Source organism: Hippoglossus hippoglossus, chromosome 13 (genome assembly GCF_009819705.1).
Source record: "Hippoglossus hippoglossus isolate fHipHip1 chromosome 13, fHipHip1.pri, whole genome shotgun sequence".
Taxonomy (NCBI): Eukaryota; Metazoa; Chordata; class Actinopteri; order Pleuronectiformes; family Pleuronectidae; genus Hippoglossus; species Hippoglossus hippoglossus.
This window is the reverse complement of record NC_047163.1, coordinates 3,261,571-3,288,768: the sequence shown is the minus strand read 5'-3', so window position 1 is coordinate 3,288,768 and position 27,198 is coordinate 3,261,571. Positions and strand designations below refer to the sequence as shown.

General features: G+C 46.3%; 1 protein-coding gene across 1 annotated transcript; it reads right to left on the bottom strand.

Annotated features, from left to right (window-relative positions):
- Window positions 1-320: 320 nt before the first annotated feature.
- On the bottom strand, window positions 321-27,198 carry LOC117772372 (tyrosine-protein kinase receptor UFO). The gene is made up of 20 exons (XM_034603463.1): window positions 27,039-27,198; window positions 22,710-22,920; window positions 22,225-22,325; window positions 21,960-22,142; window positions 18,561-18,641; window positions 18,348-18,463; window positions 15,840-16,035; window positions 10,232-10,371; window positions 9,474-9,618; window positions 9,282-9,299; window positions 7,652-7,781; window positions 7,195-7,286; window positions 4,949-5,044; window positions 4,606-4,683; window positions 4,045-4,137; window positions 3,447-3,568; window positions 2,624-2,733; window positions 2,101-2,260; window positions 1,236-1,372; window positions 321-1,127 (listed from the first exon to the last, which is right to left on the bottom strand). The coding sequence occupies exons 1-20, from the start codon at window positions 27,196-27,198 to the stop codon at window positions 668-670; spliced, it is 2,829 nt and encodes a 942-aa protein (XP_034459354.1). The 3' UTR covers window positions 321-667.

Here is a 27,198-nt window from a genome sequence, read left to right as displayed (position 1 = left end):
CAGAGCGGAGCCTCGTTTTCTCTCGTTTTGGTTTTCACTTGAATCTTCGTGTGATTTTGATGAAAAAAAAAAATCATATTTCATTTTTGCTGAATACAAGAAGCTGTGACTCTGTACTTTAGTGGGAGCCAGTAAATCTGGCTGCTGTTCTCCAGTATAAACTTAAAGCCGACAGTTGCCTTCAGTGAAAGAGACTTTCTGTTTCCTCGCTGGAAGGTTGAAGCTCCTGAGTTTGTTGAGTTGCAGGTTCGGTCTGGCAGTGACGAGCTGGTTTCACGGACACGTTTGATTTTGTATTTAGCTTCACTTTGTGCAGGTAGTTGTGCAGATGTGCTGTTTTATTGCTGTGGCGACTGGGAGTTAGCTTCTCTGATTGTGCTGCAGTGTGCGGGGGAACTGGTTCACTCTCTGTTTGTTGTTGGGAACTGATCATCAGACACTTGGAATTATTTTTAGAAGAGAGGAGTTGACGGAGGAAATAATCCCGATCCTTCACTTCCCTGGAATGTCTTCGGCTTTGTGTGTGTGTGTGTGCAAAACATGAACATGTGTGTGAGGGCACGTAAAGTTTCTTCGTCAGTAGCAAGAGGCTGGATGTAGTTCTTGGACAGGGGAGAAAGGACGGCACACCATGGCCGTGACCAGTCATTGTTTGTGAGTGAATCCATCACTGCCAGGGGACTTTTCTGGACCCTTCCCTGTCCTCCAGCCGCTCCACAGTCGGCGTCGGAGCCGGGGTGGGGTTGGGCGTGGAGCGGCAGGACGGCTGTAGAGGCAGCGTGGCTGTGGAGGACGACACCGGCATGTCCAGGCTCTCCAGGGAATCGGAGAGCGCTCGGTTGGTCTCGTGCTGGGGGCAGAGGACGTAGCGGTTGGGCTGGTGGACCTCCACCGTGGTCACAGAGTCCAGGCCCTTCAGGCAGAGAGGGGACGGCATCGTAAGTGGGTCGCGACCGCCGACGGCCCCGAGCTCCATGGAGGACTCGTCCATGTTGACGTACAGGATCTCGTCGGGGTCCTGGAGGTCCGGCAGATCATCGAGGGCTTTTTCCAGCTCCCAGCGCATGGCCTCAAACGAGGGGCGGTCCTTCGGGCTGAGCAGCCAGCAGGAGAACATCAGGGCGTAGCTGCAGAGGACAAAGACAAGTTAACAGTAGCTAGTGTTTGCACTTTGTTAGAGGAGGAAACATTTCAAAAGCTGAGTGTGTGTTTGTGAGGAATGTGCAGACACTCACATGCAGTCCAGACAGTCTGGAGGCTGTTTGAGACGGTTCCCTTGTCTCAGGTAATCATAAATCTCGCTGTTTTCCACCCCGGGGTACGGAGTCTGGCCCCGCGTGGCGATCTCCCACATGGTGACTCCAAACGACCACTGAGGGACGGACGGAGACAGAGAGTGAGGGGGTTACTGGGTTTAAGTGTTTTAAATTCCTTTCACACACACACACGCACACACACGCACACACAAACCTGAACACACACAACTCCAACATGAATCTGCTCTTGTCAAACACTGGCTGTGAAACAACACAGCCGTGTTTCTCCGGACGTCCGACTTCACGCACATGTTACTAAAGACAGCTCATCATTTTTTATGTTGACACTGTGACCCTCGATTTCACATGTGAACAGAAACCAGGCCTCCTCGAACAAGCATTACACACGTCGTGATCTCATCAGCTGTGCTGGTCACACATGTTGGAAATTACCTTTTACTTATTACTTAAAAAAGGAATTAATGTAGGTAAATACATTTTAAAAAAAATATTTGACTTCAATTCTTCTGTTTTTGTAACTTCTGAGGACATTGAATCGTCTTACTTTCATTTTCTTGAGGGCGAAACTAAACTTGATCTTAGTAATGAACATTTCATTTGCTTTACAGTAACCTTAAAGCAATTATTACCTATAATCTATAAGTGCTTAACAACAACTCGACCCCTGTACACACTGATTATTAAGTATTTTCTTCCTATGCAGAGAACATTTCCAATAAATACCAGTTTTTAAAGTGGAAAAAATATCCAAAACATTCATAAAAACGTCTTAAATCACTCGTGCTTCTCCACCGGCAGGCTGACACACAGACGCTCAACTCACCACGTCGCTCTTCGTGGTGTAGACGCGGTCGGCCAAGCTCTCGATGGCGATCCACTTGACGGGCATCTTGGAGATCCGGCCCTGCCTGTAGTAGTCCCCGTTGTAGATCTTCTTCGAGAGGCCGAAGTCGGCCACACACACGTTCATGTTCTCATTGAGCCTGAGGCACAGACACAGAGTCACACGGCTGCACATCTGAAGGACAACTCGGAGGCAAGATTCAATTTTACAAACAAAAATTAAGGATAATCTTGAAGAATATGATTCAATCTATATTTCTGTATCTGTATTTTCGGCTGTATGTGCCCGGCTTCTCCTGCATCTCATTCTTCTGGACTTCCTCTGAACCCAGTATTTACATCAACTTTGAGCTTGTTTTTAAAAGATTTTCTTCAACCCTTGCATGTGAAATTAAAAAAGGAGAGAGCAAGAAGTGAGAACACATACAGGAACTGAGAGAGTGTTTTGTTGGGGTTATGTTCGGGTAGAATCAAGTAAAAACGGAAGCAGGGATTGTGCTTACATGCAGTTACGAGCGGCGAGGTCTCTGTGGATGAAGTTCTTCCTGCTGAGGTATTCCATCCCTCGGGCAATGTCAGTCATAAACTTCACCAGCATCTGAGAGGGGAGGTACTGCAGGACACCACAGAGAGAGAGAGAGGGGGGGGGGTGTAAGTCATGTTGTTTAATGCACAGCAGAGGACGCTGTAGTTCCCCTCTGCTCTCTGCTCTCTGCTCCACACACACACTAACCCCCTCCTCCTCCTCCTCCTCCTCCTCCTCAGGGAGGAACAGGGTTCAGCACCGACGCCGTGTTTTCATGAACGTTTGCCAAACTCACGGATGTTTCAACATTCTGCTCAAATCTTGTTTTCATTAGAGATGTGATTCTCATTCTGGCTCTTCAGGGACTTATTGCGTACAACGGCTTCAGATTCCAGAAAACACTTCATCCATTAATAAGTAGAACTGCAGAGACTGACCACACACACACACACACACACACACACACACACACACACACACACACACACACACACACACACACACACACACACACACACACACACACTCGTGTTTTCATGATCTCACTGTGTACACGCTGCCAGGGAGGTGTGGGTGGAGACTCCGTACTTCACATGTACATTGAACTTTGGAGCCCATTTCTCTGACAGACACTCGAGTGAACTTATACACCCTGAACCCATTAAGCTGTTGAATTGTGTGTGTGTGTGTGTGTGTGTGTGTGTGTGTGTGTGTGTGTGTGTGTGTGTGTGTGTGTGTGTGTGTGTGTGTGTGTGTGTGTGTGTGTGTGTGTGTGTGTGTGTGTGTGCATTCAGACTGACCACTGGACAGTCTCCGAGCCGGGAGTACAGCAGATAGCTGTGCAGGTCTCCATGCTTCATGTAGGGCAGGATGACCACGGGGGAGGGGTAACCTTCACTCTCCACAGTCTGCAGACACACACCTGCAAAAACACCTCGGATCAGTTTTCGTGCACGTAGACGCCAGAAATATTCAGAATGATCTCAGTTACTTCTGATTTCACCCCGGTTCATTCGTTAGTTTGTCGGCAGGTTTGCGCAAAAACTACTGAGCAGATTTCCACAAAACTTGATGGAAGGACGGGACATGATCTTGACAAATATAAAGTTAATCCTAATCCAGACTAAATACCAGACGTATTTAAAGGGCCTGATATCTAATGATGCAAGTAGAAATGTAGATCTAGCGGATTTAGAGGTGGCTTCATAGGGGGTAAAGCTTTTTTCAGCTTTGTGCAGTAACAAACCTGTAACTACCACCAACGTGTATCTGAGATTACTTTTTTTAAATCTACTTTTTAATCCTAAACATATCCACAAAACATGAGACATTTAGCTTTTCTTGTAAACTGAATATTTGGACCCCCCGCTGTGCGGAGCTGTGGAACTCCGGACTCACCCAGGAGCCTCATGACGTTGGCGTGGTCGAACTCTTTCATGCAGGCGGCCTCGCGCAGGAAATCCTCCATCTCCGAGCGGGTGCAGATGGCGACTGCAGAGGAGACGGTGCAGAGGTGAGAGTTTGTGAAGCAAAGCGGGAAACACCAACACAGCCTGGTTAAGTGGTTGCCAGGGCAACACACATTTTTATTTAAAGTATGAATTCATATACGGCAGCAGATTTTACCACCACGTTTGTTTTTACTTCTTCGCCCCAGTTTGAAACATCTGGAAAACGGTCAGACGACAAAATTCATCTCTCCTCTCAAACTCTGGAGTTTTTATTCGACTCCCTTTATTTTGGCCTCGTGGTTTATTTGGGGTCAACTTCTTCTTCTGCCAACATTTGTTACAAGCTGCGTCTTTGTCTGTTTTATCATCCAAAACTGAGATTTTCACCCACTACCCAACACTAAATTTTTCTGGGACCCGGCGTGACTGTCCATCAACTGGCCTGTGTTCCCCCCCACATGAAGGGATCCATTGTGGCGATCGCTGAGTGCGTTCGCTGTCTACTCACTCTTCATCGTCTTGACTGCGACTTTGAGCGCAGCCTCCTCCTGAGTCAGCAGCCCCTCCATCACCGAGCCGAACTCCCCTGAAGGAAACACAAACACAAACACGCCCAGTTCAGATGCAATCATAGCTTCACGGCCCTGAGCTGTAATCACACTGCAAACTGTTGCACTGAACCAAGGGTCGAAGGAAATCGCTGGAGATAAGAGGAAAACACGCCATTGGTTCTCCGCCAGATAAATCCTGACTGTGTACTGTGCACCAGCCCTCATATATCACAGGGTTTCACAGGAGCATGTACTCATATGATGCAGACGTTCAAAAACCAGCCCCAGGCGAAGCAGTACCTTCTCCCAGCGTCTTTCCCAGGGTCAGTTTGTGTCTGTCCACCATCACATCTTGGAGCTTGTGCTTCAGCTCGTCGCTGATGCCCAGACTGTTCACTGAGGAGGAAGGACAAAAGAGAAGAAGGAATTTTAATGGTGTTGCGGAGCCCAGAGCGCTTTTAATGAATAACATAGAAAAGAAAAGAGAGAAACAGGCAGAATGTACTAACATCAAGCCCTTCGCTTTTCCAAAACCACAAAGCTCGACGCGGAGCCAGAAACAAAGTGTTAATAAACACAGCCAAACAAAGAGAAGGCTGCAACTGAACTATAACAAGCCCGTCTGCTCGTAAAACTCACAACAACAGGCTTTAAGTCCTATTAGTTTTCATAATTGATTTCATATTAAATCTTGTGTTTTGGATGATCTGTCTGTATTTTTTACTTTGTTTTATCTTCTAATCTTTTGCCTTTGAATGACCTGTGTATGACGAGGAGCTGTGTAATCGAATGTGACCAGAACAAATAAATGGAAGTGGTCCTGACATATTATTATTTGAAGCTGCAGTCATGGAATCAATAACTGAGATCTATTGTTGTACAGGAAACCACTGTTCTAAATGTCTCTTGTTATTGTTAGAGCCGGACCAATATCAGAGTTTCCCACAGAATGAATTCAAGTCATTTCACAATACATGTCTATAAACCAAAGAAATAGAGGATTGATATTTTACAGTTTAACCGTAAACTTCATTATAGATTAACTATATGTACATATGATAAAGTTATATCAAATAAAACTATTTATATATCAGCAAACATAAATGAAGATAACGGTTTATTTATCAGCCAATTAAACATCTTAAAATGGCTCGTTTGTTTCCGAAAGACTTTAACTACTTAACTATACTATACTATACTATACTATACTATATTATACTACACTAGAAAAGAAAAGAATAGAAAGCCTTGGTTGCCATCGTACAAGAAAAAGCAGTTCAGTGAAAATAGAGGTGTAAAAATCTGACATAAGACAAAACCAATAATACATAATTGAAGATGTTATCTAAATAAACCCTGAACTAAAACTATACCAGACCCAGACTTCATTAAAACCTATAAGTGCAGTTGAAATATGAATATAAAACCAAACAGCGGGGCAGATAGAATCTGACGTGGAGCCGTCCTGTCGCCTCAGAGCGTTTTCTCAGGTGTGGGGTCATGTGACCCTGCAGGGACCGGGGTCGGGTGGGGGGGGGAGGCAATGATCTCATAACCTTCTCTTCCAGCAGCTGGCCGTCACCTCGTCGTGCACGTAGCTGAGCACACTGAGCTACGGACGTTCCCTCTCTAAGCTTCCACATCTGGACCAGGATATGACATGACGAGGACATGTTCATAACCCCCCCCCCCCCCCGCCTCCCTCCTCCAGCTGCTGCTACACTATCAATCTGCCTCTGCCTCTGTCAGACGGAGATGTGCTCAGTCCACAGGCATGTTACAACACATGCTGCCGTGACCAGATATTAGCCAATTCACAAAATAACGTCGAGCCCCGAGGGTCCGACTCTGTCCTGAGAAAAACGACCAAAAGACGACTGATCGACATCATCCCGCCCAAATCCCTCCAATCTGACCCCGGCCTGTATTCCCAGAATGCCTCTCACCCTTCACTCAGTTATCTCCACATCTCCTCTCATTTTACTCGCTGGACTCATTTCTCTCTTGTCTCTTGTCTCCGCACTGTTTTTGTCTCCCCCCGGCCTCTTTGTGGCGGCGGCAAGCTGAGACTTGTAGTAGGACACAAGTATTGTGCGTTCGCCCGGGACAATGTGACCCAGCTGTGTGAAATGTGAGCGTGTGTGTGCCGTGTTTACAGGTACGAGTCTGCGGCTGTAATCGTGAGGCCGCTGTTGATGGAAGCGCTGAAAACCCGCGGCTCTGCACGAGGTCGTCTCTCCACCTGGAGGAGACGTGACGCTGTGGGAGGATGTCAGCTGACTGACGACCACTAAACCTTTTGTTCAACCAAAGTTGCTTTTCTTGAAATGTTCGAGATGATTAAACGGTTACACTCCTGAGATTTCTTCCCACGGAACTTTCCCTGTCTCGGGGAATGTGAGGACTCTGCTACAGTTCAGTGTTGTTGTCTTTCCCGAGGACAGAGGCGGGTTGGGACACGCCACTTACAGGGACACTCAAATTGTGTTTCAAATACACAGTGTCATCTTTCTGAGGAACGTGCTGGGGCGGAGAGAGGAACTCACGTGTTGCTTCTGTCGTCCTGCGGCTGTAGGTGCGGCGGGCGCGGTACCTGACCACCAGCTCCCCGCTCTCCATCATGGGTTCAAAGGCCTCCCTGTGCACACACACACACACACACACACACACACACACACACACACACACACACACACACACACACACACACACACACACACACACACACACACACACACACACACACACACACACACACACACACAAAACACAATGAGAGGTCAGTCTGGCAGAGTCGCAAACACAGCTGAACGTATTACATCGCTCCGATGATTCACTGGAATGACTGGTGGTCTTTACAAAACAGATGTTGTCCACTCCATCCAAATCCTCGCAGAAGTGACTCAACCAGGCCGAGGAAATGAAATTTTTAGTTTTTGGGGTTTTGGCACAGCTACCCAGTTCCACCCTTGTACCCACGAGGAGAACTAACAGCCTACGCACCCAAAGCGCGTCTCCTTGCGGCGCAGCTTGGCCACGTAAACAGCCATGAGCACAGCGATGGACACGGCGCCGGCGACGGCCATCACCACGTACCACCAGTGCCAGGAAAAGGCCGGGGGCGACGACGGACCTGAGGGAAGGGGTGTGGACACAGACAGAGGACAGTTTAGTCTTTATCCATGAAGTGAGGAGTCAGGACTACGGAGCGCTGAGGTGACAGAAGATGTGTTTTTATATGTTTTTATATGTTACACACCAGGTTTTCTGCTGTTTCTTTTATTGTGTTAATGTTTTAGTGGATGTTTTCCAGTGTGCGTGTTCTTGCTCTTTTCATTCAATTGCCCTAAACTGCAGTAAATTGGCTTTGGGAGTAATAAAGTTGTGTTGTATTGACTTTTAATGACATCGTAAAAATATCTTAGATTTATATGACGAATTATTGTGGCTTAAAAAATGTGCTTAATAGAATCAAACTGACTGAAACTGTCTCTCGGACATGAACTCCAGGAAAATGTCTGAGACTCGTTCAGGTAAAAGTCCGGAACACTCCGGCGAGCGGTGGAGGAACACGACGTGTTTTTGTTTACAACACATCCACATTGTCGTGTGACAAACGACGTGGCCACGCCCTCCTGCTCGCTGTGCGTTTTCTGGATTTCTTTCCAGATGTTTTCTCACACACACACTCTGACATGTTCCAGACATTTTGCAGGAACAGTTACAGAAAATGTCCAAACAACTGACTCAGACATTTGAGTTCTCCTAAAAACCCAAACGAGAGCATGTCTGAAACCAGCTTTTCGATAATCCACAAGTAAGAAAATGCCAAATATTCTAAATATTTTCAGATGTGATAGGTTGCTGTGATTGTTTTAGATTTTATTTGACTGTAAATTGAAAATCACTGTGTTACTTTGAGCTCTGTCAACATGTCACGACCATTCTCTGGCATTTTCTCACAGTTTATGGGATTAACTATTAGCAGTTGTTCATTCACAGCCCAGCAGAAGATTTCAGGAAAAACATCTTCAGTGCATTTCTGAAAACAGCTTCACAGCCCTAAAACTAAATCTCTGTTCTTTTACTAAATCCATCTTTTTCAAATTCTCTAAAGAGAATCCCATCGTCTATACGATCTAGTCCCCTCCACCCCCCCCGCTCCCATCTCCTGCCCGACACTCACAACTTCCACCCGCTGTTTTCAACTTTTCCTCCCATTCACATTCACTCGTCCTCCCCCAACTTTCCCCTGCCTCTCTCTCTCTCTCTCTCTCTCTCTCTCTCTCTCTCTCTCTCTCTCTCTCTCTATCTGCCATTCTTGTTGTTTGAATTGTCTGTCTGGCTCGATTAGACTAAGCAAACAGAGATGCAACACTGTTCCTGCCTGTTATAAATATTTATGATGCGTCTCCCCATTCACAGGCCTCTCTCCCCTCTCCTCCTCCCCCCTCTCTCTCTCTCTTCTCTTTTTTCTCTTCCTTCTCTTTTCTCTGGATTTTGCAGGAAGGAACCGTCGCTGAGGACTGAGAGTGAGAAAGAGAAGTCCTGTGGTAGAAAATAACACCGTGAGCTCACTTCCACTGTCAGTGTGTCCACAGAGGACACATGGGAGACGTCGGCCATTACTCACCTCGAAACGTCTCCATCTCTGTGGGAAGAACAAAACACGGCCTGGGTCAATATTTTGACTTTCAGGAGAAAAACATAAAACCCCAAAATAGCACATTGGTTTTAAAATGTATCTGTATTTATTATTTTTAACCAGAAAAACATGATGCTATTTATCATTTTTAGTAGTAATAGTATTTATAGTTTCACTCACCAGGAGCGATGAGTGTGAGAGTCTGCGTCGGGGTCCACGGTCCCAGTCCGGCGCCCGTGTAGGCACACACTCGATAAGACACATTGGTCAGGGGGACGGACAGGTTGATTGACAGCTCAGTGTCCAATCCAGTGTCCCTGAAAACCTGTCGACAAAGGGAAATAAAGTATCAAGCAGATTTTCTTGACATCAAACATGATCTGGCGATGGGGCGGCACAGTGGGGATGGTTTCCTCCGGGTACTTCCTCCCACTGGCCACATGCAGGCTGGGGTTAGACTCTAAACTGACCATAGGCCTGATTGTCTCTGTACTGGTCCTGTGGTGCACCACCCAGATAACGGACAGATGTGGATGATGCGACACCTCTGGCTTCTTGTGGCCCAGACAAAATGGATGTGAGCCTAAAGTTGCCCACTTGTAAAATGGCAAATGAAGCCCAACCTGTGTTGCTGCAGGTGTAAACTGGATGTGAACCTACAGGGGCCCATGTGGTAAATGGTGAATTTGGCCCAAATAGCACGAAACACATCCAGGCCGCCTTTGGTTGACGTGCGGTATTTCTATGGCTTGACTTGTGGCCCAGATCTGGCAAACAGGAGAAAACTGCCCAAGTGCCATCATTCCACTTGGTACGTTCCAGGGTGCACCCCGCCTCTCACCCAATGGATGGATGGATGGATGGGGGATCTGATGATATGTTGCATTGTGTGTAGTTGTGCGTGTGTGTGCGTGTGTGTGTGTGTGTCTCTGACTGACCTGCTGAGTGACAGGCGTGCTGTACTCCACCATGTAGCCCTGCAGTTCTCCATTCAGCTTCCCGGGAGGCTCCTCCCACGTCATCAGCACGTCCGTCCCGTTCAGCGCCACCGTCACGTTCACGGGTGGGTTTTCTGGAACTGGGGCACAAAACAAAAAGGGACATTACGGCATTTTGGGTTTGCAGAGTTGTTGCAAGGTATTTATAAGCACGCAGCTCGGTGTGCGTCTGCAGGCTCGGCGGTCAGGGGCCACTGGGCTGGGGGTTAGCCAGGCGTGTGTTGTTTTGACAGCCTGGAGCCTCCAGGGTGTGGATAGCTACAACAACTGGAAGGAGAGGATGCACGAGAATGTGGAGAATTCGGCTTTATTAGGACAAAAAAAGGGAGGCAGAGGACACGACAGACAGGGGAGATCAGCTGAGTTCAGAAGCCGGCGCTCTCTTTCTCTTTCCGAGCTAAGATGGACGCACGCTGGGGCCTGTGTCGCCCTCCTCCATGCTGCCCCGACTCCTTCCCTGTTTCTGCTTTGTTCGCTCTCGTCTCCTCCTTTTTCTTTTCTCTGGAGCGGAGAGCGAAAAAAAAGGCTGCTGGCAGCAGAAATACCCAGTGGAGGGAAAATCTAGCTGAATAGCATACTAGAAATAGTGCGAGGAATGTGTGTGTGCGTGTGTGTGTGCGTGTGCGTGTGTGTGTGTGTGTGTGTGTGTGTGTGTGCGTGTGTGTGTGAGAGATTGATGCTCTGGATAGCGCAGAGATCCAGGAACCTTTTCGCTAAGGAAACAAAAGTGTCCATTTCCTTTGTTGGTGCTTGAGTAAGGACTGTCTTTGTCTTTGTGTCTCGCTCACAAAGTCACACAAACAAGGTGGACACACCCACCCACCCACCCACCCACCCACACACACACACACACACACACACACACACACACACACACACACACACACACACACACACACACACACGCACACACTTACACTCCCACCCCCCCGACACACACACACACATTCTACAAGTCAGTGTGAGTTTGGGAAACATGGCCCAGCCTATGGATGATGTTATCAGGAAGCGTTTGGCGGCTGATTGTTTCCACATGTGGTCCCTGGTCTTTCTGCCAGCGGCAACAAAAACAACCTCCGAGTCAAGTTTGCTCCAGAAGTTCGTCTCCACCAAACTCCGACGTCATCTCTCTCTCTCTCGACCTCCCTCTCCACCTTTCTGCTATCTTTTCTCTTTTTCTCTCCATCCCCTCCTCCCATCCCACACGAGTCCATCGCCCTCTTTCAAAGTTTTCCTCTCCCTCGCCGCCCTCCCTGCGGTAATGCCTCTCTCTCTCTCTCTTACGTCATGGAGCTATGAGCTCAAGTGAACAGAGATGTCTTGAGAAAAAGTCCAGTTGCACGATTTTGGGGAGGTTTCTAAAGAAAAACGAGATGTGAGCTGGAGTTGTTTTCTGGAAAGCAGAGAGAAGGAAAATGGCCTCACGTTGCTTCTCTGCTTTCCACATGAAAGCCGCCCTGGCTTGGCAACGTAGGCCGAGAAACAAACACTTCTGAGGCACAATTAGTTCACAACAGCGACAGTTAACATCTGCATCCAAGGCTGCCTACTGTTTTACAATGGGTTGTCTGCAGCCGTGTCGGTAACCATGTTTGGAAGCATTAAAAAGCTGCAGGCCTCTAACGTACATCTCGTCCTCTCACGTCTCAGCTCGGTCGGCCTCAAACACGTGGACGGAACAGGGTCATCGCTCAGCCAGAGTCTGACTCACGACCCTGGGATCTGCTCTCTGTTCTCCATTAATGAAAACAAGCTCAGCACCGCACAGGAAACAACTCTCAGATCAGTCGCAGCGCAAATGTTTCGTGTCATCACAAAACTCTCATCAATTCTCACGACGGAGCAGAACTGCTGTCCTTTAATGCTACGCTGCGGCATTTTTGCTGACGGTAGCATTATAGGGAAATGCATATGACGCATGACTGTGTGTGTGTGTGTGTGTGTGTGTGTGTGTGTGTGTGTGTGTGTGTGTGTGTGTGTGTGTGTGTGTGTGTGTGTGTGTGCATGCATTGTGCCAGGTTGTCATGACTCAGCGTGGTGAGTTTGAACGTCCCGTAACTCTGGATTAGTTCTGGCGTCACATTAGCGGGTCGGACAGATGTGACGCAACAGAGCAGGGGTCTAATCAAACTTCATAATGTCCAATCAGTGCAATTAGTATGAAAGTATAACACAATAATAATATTTATATATTATGTGTTATATTGTTTTGTCAGTTTTCTCATTGAACTGTAGGGATAATAGAAATAAAGAAAAGTGTATATTAAGTTTCTCCCTTTCTTCCTTTCGTCAAACTACTTTTCACTTGACAATCCAAACCAATTTTCTAACATTTCCATCACATCCCATCGACTGAAAAGCTTTAACGCAGGATTTTCGCTCTCTGCTTTTTGTGTTTTCACAGCGAACGGACGTGCTTCCACAGATTTCACATGTATTTGAATGCAGCGCCATTAGAGGATAAAAGCTGAGGCTGGAAACCCTCTGACAAAATAGATAATTCAAAGGTTTATCATTTGTAGGTCTGGATCTTTAATCCTTGATCAATTATACTGAGTTTTAAAACCACATTGGGAGTTTTTACAACCAGTCGTGGTTAATTTGCTTTGTTTTGTGCTTTGGAAAGATGCATTTCCGGAGCTACTTCTTTCTGAAGCATGAAGAAAATGCATTTACAGAACGGACATTTAAAACGTAATCCCATTGCAAACTTCAGGATTAGGAGGGTGACACGGGTCGTTTGTCTTCCTCTCCCACCGACCGATCCCCCACCCCCCCTCTTTCCTTCTGTTCTCCCAGCCTCCAGGGAAAACCGTGGACTTTGGGAAAATAGCAAAATGAGTGTTTTCTCAAAGCGCCCCCTTCCCCCCCATTTCCCTGTTCTTCCACCCCGTCCATCCCTTCGCCTACTCACATCATCAGCCCGCTATTTTAGTTTTTTTGTTTTTTCCCACAGTGCCGGTGGCTGTGTGCTCTGAAAAGAGAAATCACAGGTCACCTGAGGTCAAGAAAAGGGGGGGGGAACTAAGAGATGAAGGCTGGAAAACCTCGCTCGGCTCGTTTTGAGATGCGGGGAATAAATTCCTTGGTGGTGTTTTGTGGGATTTGAGAGAGGAAAAGAAATGAGAGCAGGTTAGAGGAGGAGATTTTCGGGAAGTGGAGGATGGATATGAAAATAAAAGCGAGCTGGCAGGAGAAGGATGAGAGCGCGGTCGTTTTCAGACACGAACACGTTGGCTTTCACATACGGAGAACGCTGCAGGACATAGTCAGGGTCAGACGCGTTCTCAGCGACAGGAACATTTACAGAACATTCAGGGGACGGGCGGAGTCTGTGTAGAATCACATGTTTTTGTCTACGGCACATCGACACCGGCCCTCATCACCAAAAGCTCTCTGAGTCTCAAGTTGACGTCTGCGTCTTCTACGTGTACGGCTCCTCTTTTTCATCCTGTCGCATGTTAGAAACGTCGTCAACACGGACATGGACTCACTCTTTCAGGGAAAAACCCTGAGAGAGCAACCGACTGGGACATTTGCGTTCTCAGCCCCTCCAGAATCCAAACATTTAAGAATTAGGGAGGAGACGCAGGGGAAGCAAAGGGGAAACTTGCGCACATGTTAGAAATAGTTCAACCCAGTATATACGCAATTTATTAATGAGAAGCATTACGGGAGTGTTATCACAATCCTCCGTCCTGACAGCGTCCACCTCTCTCCGACCTCCGATGCCTCCTGAACTACGTTTGACCACCGGCTCAATCTTATCCTCTGTTTTGTTTTTTTCGATCCTCTGACTCATTAGAACAAGTGTCGAGAGAGCAGCCGCAGATACAATTAAAAAAAAAAGAAGCTCAACGGGGGAATTATACAATTTGGCAAAACAGCCTTTTTTCCACTGAAGTGAAACAGAGATTGTTGTAACTCCGCTGAACAAAGAACTGAAACTCTGCGGTCCGGACAGCAACAAGAGAATCTGGAAACCACTATATTCTCCTTCTCCTTTACAGGGAGTTCTGCTTCTCTCCTTCTCCCTGCTCATGAGAAAATCTGTGTTTTCAGATCGTAAGCAGCTTCCATTATGGAAAGCCCCCGTCATCCCTGCCGAGGCATATCTCTGCTCTTAGTAAACTCTATTTCCATATTCCTATTCATCCGCGGATAGAGACGGCATGAGCTGGCATGGAAAATCCCACCTCAGTCTAAACAAAACACACACACACACACACACAGACCAGCCCAGCATTACAGCTTGGACAGATCGCTGAGATCTTAACTGAGGCCTTTCAGGAGAATTTAACGTCCTCCCTCCCTCCCTCCCTCCCTCTCTCCCTCTCTCCCTCTCTCCCTCCTTCTCTTCCCACATACTCTGTCCCTTCAGTACCAGTCTGCCTTCCACCTCAGGAGTTTACATTTGGAGCCGAGTTCACGGAGGCACAGTGACTCGCGTCTGGTATTTTTTCATAAACACAGACTTAAAGGTAAAAGGGGCACAGGAAGGATTATTATGACAGTGACTGCTTAGCACACGAGTCACTTCTCTGTCTGGACTCGTAAAACTGAAAAGCAGTCAACAGACGTGCAGTGAATTAAATTCAGCGAAATATGCGCTGCTCAAAAAACAGTTTAGTGGCAAGGACACTTTTAGAGAAACAGTGTTAGGAGCCTAACGAGTTGAACGTGACTGGGGTCCCCCAGGGGCCACTGTGGGGGACTTTCTGGAGCTTAACTTGACAGTTTGAATTAGAGGCAAGATGGAAAACAACGAGACAGACGGAAGATATCATCAGAGAACAGCTCACACACACTCTCACAGACATTTAGGAATTCCCGAGCAAAAACAGTTCATATCTGTGCATCTACGACTTGAGATGCAAGTGGAAAGCAGCAGAGCAGTCATCTTTAAGATCAGGCCGAACAAACGGAGACATCTATGAAATGTAAATGTTCAAATGCTTCAAATGTTATGTTTTAAAAATCAAGGACATGCAGAGAACAGGTGATCTGGATTTTCTGGGTCAAGGTAATTATGTTTTCAAGGCGGGGGTGATAACAAATGTTGCTTTTCAAATATATCAGATCATTTATATTTTGATCGAAGCAGTTTACAGAAGATTTCTGTCTTCATGGTTTATGTATCTGATCTCAAAACACGTATATAGTGTCACTCTATTTCTAATAGTCCACATGCAAGCAGACTTTTACTTGGACTTTCTTTGGGCACTTGAGATATTGACAATCTCTGGTAGATTAAGTCTTAAAAAACACCAGCTAAAGTCTAATGGTGCCATGCAAACAAATCACTCAAGTTCAATGTAACAATCCACAGCACTTTAAAAAGTGGATCATTTGTGCGTATCAGCTGTTGTGTAGCGTTTGTTATGTTCCCGTCAGACGGCAGAGACGGGAGGAGACTTGGACTGGAATCCCAGTCAGTAGCACGATAACGCTGCCGTGACCTTGGCTCACTTCAGCGGAAGCGATCGCACACACACACACGACCTCCAGTGTGAAAACAAACATCTCCTCAAGTGGACTGAGCTCTCACCTCCTTCTCTGGTGCGCAGCTCCAGCCAGGGCGACCAGGCCGACGGGCCCTGGCTGCTGTGACAGGCCACCCTCACAGCGTAGAGGCTGTGGGGCTCCAGGTCCCCGATGAGGTGGGTGGAGGGCGGGATGTTCACATTCTGGTTGTGGATCATCTTCTCTGTGCCGTCGGCGGGCGACTCTCCCGACTGCCTGGCCTGGAGGACGGAGATAACAAACTTAAATATGCTTTTAACGACAGGTTTCAGATTGTGTTGTTGAATTTGGTTCACTGCTTAAAGGCCCAAACAGGAAGAGGATGCTGTTCTTTGAGTGCATAAGTTTTATAATAATAATAACTCATATGATGGAGAAATCTGTTCCAACATGTTCATGATTGTAGATAAAACAAAAAACACCCAACCGAAGCGTAACCTGGACAAATACACACAAACTCAGAGCAACAACATGTAGAAAGCAACTGGATTCAAAAGGGAAAAGTCCTCTGAATTAATATTATTAATTACTTATTATTATTGACCAATTTAAGGGTTTTAGATATTTGTGAAAAATACTGTGAATTAAAAAAGCTGCTTTCACAATAACTAATCTAAGAAAGTTAATCTTGTACTTTTCACTAAATTTGTGTTAAATGACTTTAAGTGACTTTTTGTAATAATAATTTATGCTTCATGTATTTAATTCATAGGATACAATGGGTTAAGTTGTCAAAACTAGATTAAAAAACCTAGTCTTAAGTTGGCAGACCCTTGTTTATGACTTATTGTTGTTGCCTGGTGCCTAACGACGGTTGGAAAGTTGACGATCGTTACGTGGTAATTGTGTAAAATGTTGTAAAAGCTGTGTGAACGTGACCCAGACGCAGCAAGGTGCAGTGTGAGCAGAACTCATTAACCGAAGGATCCCAGACATAAAAACCTGCTGCCTCTGCAAAGCCTCGCTGGTAAAAACACACTTTTAAAGAGGAACACAAAGCAGAGAAGAAGAAGAAGAAGAAGAAGAAGAAGGAAAAAAAAATCCTTCATTGCACAAATCTTGAAAACCACATTAAAGTGGCGGGTTCATTGTTCTCTGCTGCACCGGCTCATTATCAAGAGGCTCCTGCAGGCAACAGGCTGCACCTCACAGTCAGAGCGGCACTGAACAGGGGAGCTACAAATTACATGAACAGAAACAGATTAGCCGTGTGTGTGCACGCACGTGAGTGGGTGTGCACGTGACTGTGTGTGAGGTCCGGGTATTCCTCGTGTTGTGGGGACCTAAATCTGTTTATACACTGACTTTATGGGGACTTGTCTTCCTTATGGGGACACAAAGCAAATCCACTTGGGCTTAGGTCAAAGTTTGGTTTAGGTTATGTTTAGGTGAAGTTTAGGATTAGGCAAGAAGTAAAGGTTAGAATAAGTTAACAGGAAGGTTACCAGAGTGTGTGTGTGTGTGTGTGTGTGTGTGTGTGTGTGTGTGTGTGTGTGTGTGTGTGTGTGTGTGTGTGTGTGTGTGTGTGTGTGTGTGTGTGTGTTATTGCTTTGGCAGTAACTTTTAAAAGCAACAGGAGTCTGAGTTATCTGAGTAATTTCAAGATATATTAGATTATTTGAATGAGTGTATGAATGCTGTGTGTGTGTGTGTGTGTGTGTCAGAGATGTGGTGAATCACCGTGCAGCCTGTAAACAAGTGTGTTTAATCTAATTGTGCAGCTCAGCTCTGAGTGTGAGTCACACTGCATTCCCCTCGCATGGCTCAGACCCACCGTACCTGCTGCCTATAGCCTTCTCTCTTTCTTTCTCTCTTTCTTTCTCTCTTTCTCTCTTTCTATGTTTCTTTGTTTCTTCCTTCCTTCATTCCTTTATATGTTCGTTTGTTTTTGTATTCTTTCCTTTCTTTCCTTCTCGTTTCTGGTTTCTCGCTGCCACACAAAGAAAAGTTAAATTCAAATGATTTCTGCCCCGTTTCTGCTGAGGCCGGCCCCTCGCCTTGTTCCCCTGTGAGGGGTTGAGGGGTTGAGAGGAGACCGAGGGGAAGGGTGGGGTGAGAGAGGGGGGAGAGGGAAAGAACAGCGAGAGGTATGAGGGGCAGCTTTATTAGAACCAGACGTTTAGGGGTGGTGCTGCACTGCTCCAGAAGAAAAATAGTTCCCCGGCTCTGCTGCGAGCTGTAACGGCCACAGAGCTGGAAGAGTGGCAGAGAGACGCTGACAGAGAACAAGAGAGAGAGGGAGCGGTGCTGGTCCAGGAGGCCACTTTCCCAGAGTGAAACCCGATCCACTGGTGCAGGAATAAAGCAGGGAGGGGTAGAGGATGAGTTAAGAGAAGAAAAGAGAAGAAAGCCCTCTTTTCTTTCAAAATCAGGCCTGGAAAAAGGTGCGACTCTGTTTTGCGCAGTCCCACAAACAGAGTGATGAGTTTATTTAACACGCGGGTCAAACAGTGTCAGGGACTTTTCCAGTCCTCGTTTTCTCAGCTACTTGTGGGTTTCTCCTCTCTCACGCTCACGCGTCACGTGGTCTCACCTGGACGGAGCAGCGGATGATCGGGTAGTCGCCGCCGAACCCCGCCTGCCACGATAGGCGCACACTGGTCTGAGTGACCTCCACCGCTCGGAGGTTCTGAGGCTGCAACGGAAGAACTAGAGACAAGAGAGAAATATATACTAATTAGATAAACAACAACAAACCAGGTGAGGTTTAGTAAAGAGGCCGGACAGGAGGTCTCGCGCCACCTACCAGTGATGGTGCCGGATCCAGACGTGGCCACACCTTTGCGGTTGTGAGCTTCACAGGAGAAGGTGCTGGTCCGGTTCAAACCTGGACGGAAAAATCAAAACAACACACACGTGAGAAGCGAAACCAGGGTGCTGAGTTGCAAATAATAATCATGTGAGAAATGGTGTGAAAGTTTGAAGTGAAGTGAGAATAGTGAGAGGGTAATGGTTTCCATAAGGTAACGTGATCTCTCTCTGTCAACACTGTTATGATCGTGTGTGTGTGTGTGTGTGTGTGTGTGTGTGTGTGTGTGTGTGTGTGTGTCTGTGTGTGTGTGTGTGTGTGTGTGTGTGTGTGTGTGTGTGTGTGTGTGTGTGTCTGTGTGTGTGTGTGTGTGTGTGTGTGTGTGTGTGTGTGTGTGTGTGTGTGTGTGTGTGTGTGTGTGTGTGCGTGGACATTTTTAAGAGAATAAAAAACTAAAGGGTTGAAAGACATAAAACAGGTCAAGACTCTTTCTGCTACATTTGAAAATCAAAGCATCATATTTCACTTTCTTCGTTCAACACACACTCGTCTTGTTAAATTAGCTTCTTCGTTGTTTATGATATTTTTTGAATCAGTATATTGTCTTGACGATGACGTAGAGGTTACATCTTATAAATAATCAATACAGTGAGATATGATGATTTGTAGGTCAAAAGATGTTTAGGTTCAAACTTGTAAAGTTACTTTTTAACTTCTGTTTCAACAGCATCCAATTATTGTTTCTTGATAAGGTTTTTAAAATATATATTCATTGAAATTGGTGCGAACATCATGTTTGCCTACATGAAAACTTTTATTTTACAGGATAAACCATGATTAGAAGATATTTTAAGTTTTCTTTTTCTTTATAGTTATTTATGATAAAGTCTATTGTTAAACTCAAGAATACATTTCTTTTTTATGAAGGGTTTGATGACGTCAATCCAATATTATTTTAATATATGTATCGGCCAATATATCCCTCTTGGAAAGTTTTTACTCTCTGGTATCGGTATTAGCATCGGCCCCAAAACATCCATATTGGTGGATCTGGATATTATATAGAACCACTCATCTTTAGATCTGTAAATCAGTCAAAGGGTGAAGACGCTATGTGTTCAAACCACCTTGAACTCATCATATAAATCATAAATCTCAGACTGGATGATTACAGTTCTTCGTGCCTGCAGCTTGTTGAATTTCTTGAGTATTTATCTGAGTCTGAGTCTGAGCTGCTGAGGCTCCTCTGACATCGTGACACCGACATTCAACACAGAATGAGTCCTCTGACACAAGTGACTCACAGTGTGCTCACACACTCCAGTCATACCACAAGACCGCACACACACACACACACACACACACACACACACACACGCACACACACACTGAAACATGTGATGTTCACGTTTTATCACTGTTATCTAACACCCCGACACTGACCACCAGCCACCAACACAGAATCACAGTGTGTCGCTCCGCACTGACGGCACCATGCCTCCATTGTGTTGCGGCCGGAAAAAGAACAGGGGGTACGATCCTCGCTGGGTGAGACGGGGGGTGTGAGAGGAAGAGGAGGGAGGGATGATCACTGGCGGCTGTGTGGGTGAATGAACTGCTCATCAGGCCATCTCGAGATTGCGCCACTCGCCCTTCTGTCTGTTTCCGTCCCCGTCAGCAAACTGCACCAAAACATCCAGCGAGCAGCGGAAGATGTCGGTCAACAGGAAGCACTGAGCTCATGGGCATCGCGGCACTGACCAATATTAGTCAGAGGGTATTACGACAGTGGCATACTGTACTTTTCATAGTTTTGTTGATGTGCTCCAGCTGTTTGGTTTGTTTTACAAGGGAAATAATAATTGTTGATTTAACGACTCATTCTTAGATTTCTGGAAAGGTTCAGGTTCATAAATCCAAACCGTGCTATTACTTGTAAATGTTTCCATGCTCTGACTTTCAGAAAACACATCACTTTCAGACTGTCCAATGCTGCAGCTCCTCTTTTCAGCCTCTGCCTGAAACACTTGGTTTTGGCGCCTGTCTCTTTAAGACCCCCCCCTCCTGGTAAAGCTTCTTAACTTTGCCGAACTTTTTACATTCACAACAAACCTTCATAACACACGGAACGAAAATCGTCATCTTCAAAAGCATCTTAAAAGATTAGAAAGAGGAAAATACTCATCGTAAACTCTAATAAAGTCCTGTTTTCCAGTTGTTAGTTGTATCTACAGGAATCCAAAATGCAAATATATTCAGTTTGCAAAGATATAAAACAGAGAAATACACAAAACCCTCCGATAACAATGGATTTTAGGCCCCAAAACCAGAGTATGGAACAGTGTGTAAGGACTTTCTTCAAGTTTGTGTTCACTTGTGCACTGGGAATAATACAAAAAGGGGTTTTAGTTCCTACACTGTCGATCACATGTGAGTGGAAAGTTGCCGTTACAGGGGAACGCATTGTCCTTGACTCCTCGCAGGTCCGTGTCATCCCTCTTCACCAGCCTATTGAATGATTATTAGTGTTTGCCTTGGTGCGGACCTGTGGTCTGTCGGAGCAGCTGCCCATTCCACAGCTGTGAGTGTAGGTTACCGGCAGCGGGAGCTGGTCAGCACGTTGGCAGCCTCCTCGGATGAGTCAAACCAGATCCTTACAGCGACCACTGCCGCCTGCCCCTCACTCCATCAGTCTGACTCAGCCTGTCCTCCTACTACTGGACTTAATACAGGCCAGATATCTGGCACGCAGCGGAGGTCTGCAGGCAGTAACAGAGCCCTCCTCCTTTTTATATCCCCTCCTTTTATCTCTTCATGTCCTCTTCTCCCATTAGTCCATCTTGTGCCTGCTGCTCTGTCTTTACCCAACAACCACAAAACCACAAGTTACAATGGATCCAGTGGCAGTGAGCCAGCCGACCCTCTCCCTCTCAGGGGAGGGTGGTTACTCTGTGGTTTTGTTTCAGCCATGAAGGGGGAGGATTTTTTAAGTCTTTGAAACTATAGAAGAAAGTTTCAGTGCTGCTTTTTAAAGAGAAAATTATAATCAACCTAAATGGATTAAATGCAAACCAAGGGTGTTTTTTTATTGTGTTGTTGGAGTGATTTAAACAACGTTGCTACTTGGACTAGAACTAGAACTTAATAGAATGTAAATCACTGTGACCTTTGATCTCTGACCAACCAAATCTAATCAGTTGATTTGTGAGTCCAAGTGAATGTTTGTACCAAATTTGAAAGGATTCCTTCAAGGCGTTGTTGAGATATCGTGTTCACAACAATGGAACGGAGAGACGGACAACTTGAAAACAAAGCCTCCAGCCACCCGGTCTTTCAGGCGTGGAGACATTAGAAACTGTCTAAATGTGGCGTTGGATGCTGAGTGGAGTTTGATACCTGTGAGGTTGAGTGTGGAGGGCGACAGGGCCACCGGGTCCGACAGGGAGTTGAGCGGAGCCCCGTCCTGCAGCCAGATGACCCTGACCGGCTCCGGAGGACCGTGGGCCACGCAGCTCAGGCTCAGGGACACGTTGGCCACGACCGACACGTGCTGGGGCTCCACGGAGAAATGAGGAAGGCCTGAGGGAGGATTAGCGGAGTCAGACTTTTTTCCAACAATCCAAATAAATCTGCTTTGGCGCTGTCACTGAGATGAACTCACCCTCCAGCTGGATGCTCCCCTCCTCGGACAGAACCTGCACATGTTCCGACAGAACAGCACATTTGTAGTTGCCCATGTCAGCAAGCTGCACCTTCTCGATACTGCAAATAAAAGGAACATGATTTCAGTGCTTTCATAAATATCAAGCAATGACAAAACCAAAGTGACAAAAGTGGGAGATAGAGCCTGATTACTTTCCTTCCAGATTTTGCAATCCAATCATGCAGGGATTAAACACATTCAGGGATTCTACTGGGGTTTTATCACTTATTTCAAGTGCTCTGCACAGCAGCTGGAAGTCAGTGCACGGATCCAACAGAACTGGTTAAGCCAGGTGAACGGATAAGGTGGAGGAACAGGAAGTAAAATACAATCACAGCAGATTTGGAGCAGGTGTGGCTGCCTCGCAACATTTATTATTAGATCTCATGCACCGTCCCGACGAAAAGAGGCAGATGCCCGTCACAGACGAAACCTCCGCCTACCTCAGCGTGCTTATTATCGTCCAACTGTTGCCACCAGTGTGACCTTGGAACTGGTTGGTGTCTGCGTACTGAAGTGGAACGCCGTCTCTCAGCCACAGCACATCGGGCGGGTCCTCCTCCTCGCCCCCCGACCCCGTCAGGATGCACTGCACCCTGACGCGTTTGCCCAGCGAGGAGATGACATTGGCAGGACTCCGCTCAAACTCCAAATCTGTGATTGAGAGAAGGAGGAAGTAGGAAAAGTGGGTTTGTGTTTCTGTAAAACCATATTTAACAACCTGGAGCTTTCCTGTCACCCCGTCTAAAGACTGCGTTAGGTCTGACTTTATAATATGGTCATACAATATTAAAATGGGATTTGACCCAGTAAATCTAGATCTTTGGCCTTTGAACGGTTTGAATCTTGCAAACAAAAAAACATCGGGTTATTCAAGACGTATCGTGTAAACATGATAAACATGACTTCTCTTGAAGGTATAAACCAAAAGAAAACTAGAAAGTCACCCAGTAGAGCGCATACCGCCGCTATATTTAATTTGTATTCCCTGTGAAATTGGTCAAAATGTCAGAAAACACCTGACAATGTAAAGACAGTGATACATAATTCCTGGATGCGCCCGTTTGTCTGGAACCACGTCAAAATATACTTCTTTGGCCCATGTCTCAAGTTTCATGTAAATCCTTTGAGTCGTTTTTGCGTAACCCTACTGAAACTCAAACAAACATAACCTCAGTAAGTAAAAAATAGGAGAATTATTCCCTAATTTACTAATTATTTCTGATCATCTCAATCATAGCATATCAATATTTTTTGTTATTTAGGTAATATTACGTTTGTCAAAGCCCGAAATCAACAGAAATTAAATTTAAAGTGAGATTAATACATTTTGGGAAGCTGCAGCAGTATTTGGTTGAATGAACGACTCAAACACGTGATTGATCCCCAATATTAATGTTGACATGTCAATGAATCTACTGATCTTTTCACCTCGGAACCCGTCATTGTGCCGTTTGCTCACTCTGATAAATCCGCTCATTAATGCAGGACTGGTTTCGTCTCACCACCGAGTTCACCCAGCACCACACCGGCTCTTTAGTGAGTCTGGTTATCTGGTGACCGAGAGAGGGGCTGACCTGAGGAGCACAGAGCTGATACTGGGACAAAGGCTCCTTGTTGCTGCCACAGTGTCACAGCCCACAGAGCAAACACCACACACATCCAGGGTTTCTCTCAAGCTGCAGCGACGGGGCCTGCAGGTCGACTGTGAATCTGCTCAACGTCCACAAAGAGAGGATCGCCAGAAATATGATGATTATAAACTTCTCGTGGCCGCTTCTGGCTTCTCTCGCTTTTCAGACATTTAACGGACCCGAGAGATGATGCTGAGGATAAATCACGATGCTGTTTGAAAACGAAAAGAACAGACACACCCTTGGGTTTGTTTAGTCCTTTAGTCCTTGGGTCGTTCTCTGTCTTGTGAGGTATCAAATAAGAATGCTAAGCATCCGAGGCACGAGCACCCTGCACCCTGATAAGAATACTTAAAAGATAAAATGATTTGGGAACATTCCAACTCGGCCGGAGTTTTAGAATTTCTGGACGGGAATAAATCACACGTTTCACCGGGTGACGCCTGTAAAGATTTTCTCAAGCTTGTCAGCCCGCCCTCATCGTCTATTTCACGGCCGACCTTCGACCCCTTCACCCCGGAGGGCTGAGAGAAAAACACACGTAAACACACATCATTCATCCGCAGCACACAGACCTTTAAACAACTGGCAGAACGTTTTGCCACCGCTGAGGTGTCGGGCGGTTCTCACAAGCCAAGGCTCATCACTTGTAAATTTAAGACGAGACTAAAGGATCGAGGATTTCCCAACAAAATAGACTTTGTTTAAATTCTGGTTATGTTTTCATCTGTTTGTCTGTTTGTCAGCAGGATAACACAAACACTACTGCAGGGATTAAACCACAGAACTGTGTGTGTGTCTGAAAGAACCAGGAAATACTTGTCACTGTCTTTCATGTTGTGAGATGTTTTTCAACATTTTCAAAGTAAAATATAGAGGATTGAAATGCGGTTTCTCTCCGATCCCCAGTGTAAATATACAAGTGACATGTAAGTGTACAACATACAAGTATACACACGCGACATGTAAGTACACAACATGTAAGTACGAAGTCAAAAGGGCACAGGGAGGATATGAAACTCAGTGTATGATTATAGTGCAAAGTGGAATAGTGCCAAATAGATGAATCAGTGCAAATACTTAATGACTAATGTGGAGACAATTTACAGTTGTGATGTAGTAATGTTCATCCAGAGCAACAACAGCAGCAGCTACAGTAAAACAGCAGCAGATGTTGTGACTTCATTTTCATGTTTTATGATATTTTGAAGTGTTTGGTGCAGATCCAGATAAAAAATCCAGATCTAATGAATTCAAATGTGGTTTCACTTCGGGGGACGGCTGGGCCTTGGCGGATGCATCCCCTCTCTGGGTGCCTTTTCTAGTTCCCCTCATATGAACATGCTCTTTACACTTCACGTGCACACGTACGTGCACGTGCACGACTCCAGCCTTCAGAGAGCTTGTTCTGGGAGCGTGCAATAAACGAAGGGGCCTGCTGAGTCTCTGCTCCACCGCCTCTCCGGCTCTCTGAGCTTTTTTGGCGTTAAAAGTCATTCCTCCCTTTATTTTTAAGCTTGGTTGAGTCTTTTCAACGATCTGCGCGGCCCCGACTCATTTCTCTCTCTTTTTTCTCATCCTTCAGCAGCAATATTGAACAAAACCAGCCCTACTTTCTTTCTCTGTCTCTTCAGTGCTGCATTCATGTAATAATAAGCCTGTAAACCTTTTATGAGAATGCAGAGGTAGACAGAGGCAGCAGGTCATGGTCAAAGTGTGTGTGTGTGTGTGTGTGTGTGTGTGTGTGTGTGTGTGTGTGTGTGTGTGTGTGTGAGCGTGTGTGTGTGTGTGTGTGTGTGTGTGTGTGTGTGTGTGTGTGTGTGTGTGTGTGTGTGTGTGTGTGTGGCCCCTGCTTCATTTGTGCCTATCTCCTCCCTTTTGTCCCCTAAAGTCCCCCGAGGTCCCACACTCTTCTGTCTCTCTCCACCCTTCCTCTTTCTGTGTCTCTGTCTGCGGTGGAAAATGCTCAGATGTTAAATGTCAGTGGACGTGCACATACCGACAAACTACCCGACACAGTCCGAGCATTTATCCTCCTCTCGCTCCCTCCTTCTCCCTCTTTCTGGCTTTTTGACGCTCCTCCATTCTCATGCCGCGCCTTTGCCCTTTTCTCATTTGGCCTCCCTTTCATGCCTTTCTTCGGATTCATCGCTACACATTTTGCCACCTCCCCTCCCAGCTCTTTCTCCTCCACTCTTGCCCCCTTACCCCATCCATCATCCCAGTGCTTGAGTCACACCGGCTCTGACTCACAAACCAAAGCATTTCGACCCCCTCCTCCTCCTCCTCAACTCCCGGGCCCCCCCCCCAGCCGTACCTACATCCAAATAGGAACTGAGACATCGGGGGAAAGTCTCCTGTGAAGCTATTAAATCACAGCAGCGTGGAGTAATCTCTGTCCCTGCTGGTCATACATCTAACTGAGGGCAGAGGTACAGCTCCCAGAGAGAGGCTGCGTGACTGTAATGGTCAAAACACATGAGCTGACAGGTGGAGGCCCCTGTGGGGACTCTGTGTTTTCATCCGCTGGCTGCACAAGTCAGAGTTTTGGAAACAGAAAATGACCTCTGAATGATAGTTGGCAGCGTTTCCACGCACACTTACGGCTGTAGTTTAAAATGAACTGTATGTGTCAACACTATTTATAGAGCAAGGTTTGTCTTTCTGCTCTTCTGGCTGAGAAGTGGGTTTTAATGGTTCCCTCACTTTCCCAGCAGGATGTATTTTAAGCCTTTTTTGTCATTTCCCTGAGCCTGAGACATGTCTCTCAAACGTCCACAGTATTCCTGCTCTCCCATCTGGAGGAAACCCTTCTGCTCAAGGCTTGTTGCTGCACCTGATCTGCATGGAAAACACACTTTCCTGCTGTGGCTGTCTCAACATCAGCAGATTTTTAAAAAAACCTTCTGTATAAACGTGTTTTCTTTGATCACCTTGTTTTCGTGTTGGCCACAGATGTTGAAGCACTTCCAGCTGTGGTTCCAACTCTCCAACCCACAGCAAATTGATTTAACGAGTTATAGGAGCAGAAAGCTGACTGAGCTAATTGCTCATTAAGATGTTTGGTGAAGTTGCCAAACAACAGTGGGGAGTGAGTGGTGGTGGTGGGGGGGGGGGGGGGGGAGAACTCCAGCTTACCTGTCAGGGAACCGGCGCCCACCGGCCTCCAGGCGGAAAACATGAGGATCAGAAGCGACCATCTATGAAACACTGTCATGGCTCCTCTCGACGTGAGATCGCCTCTGAAAAGCAGCTTCAGGAGAAACGCAGTCATCTTGGAAACATCGCCGGACTCCAT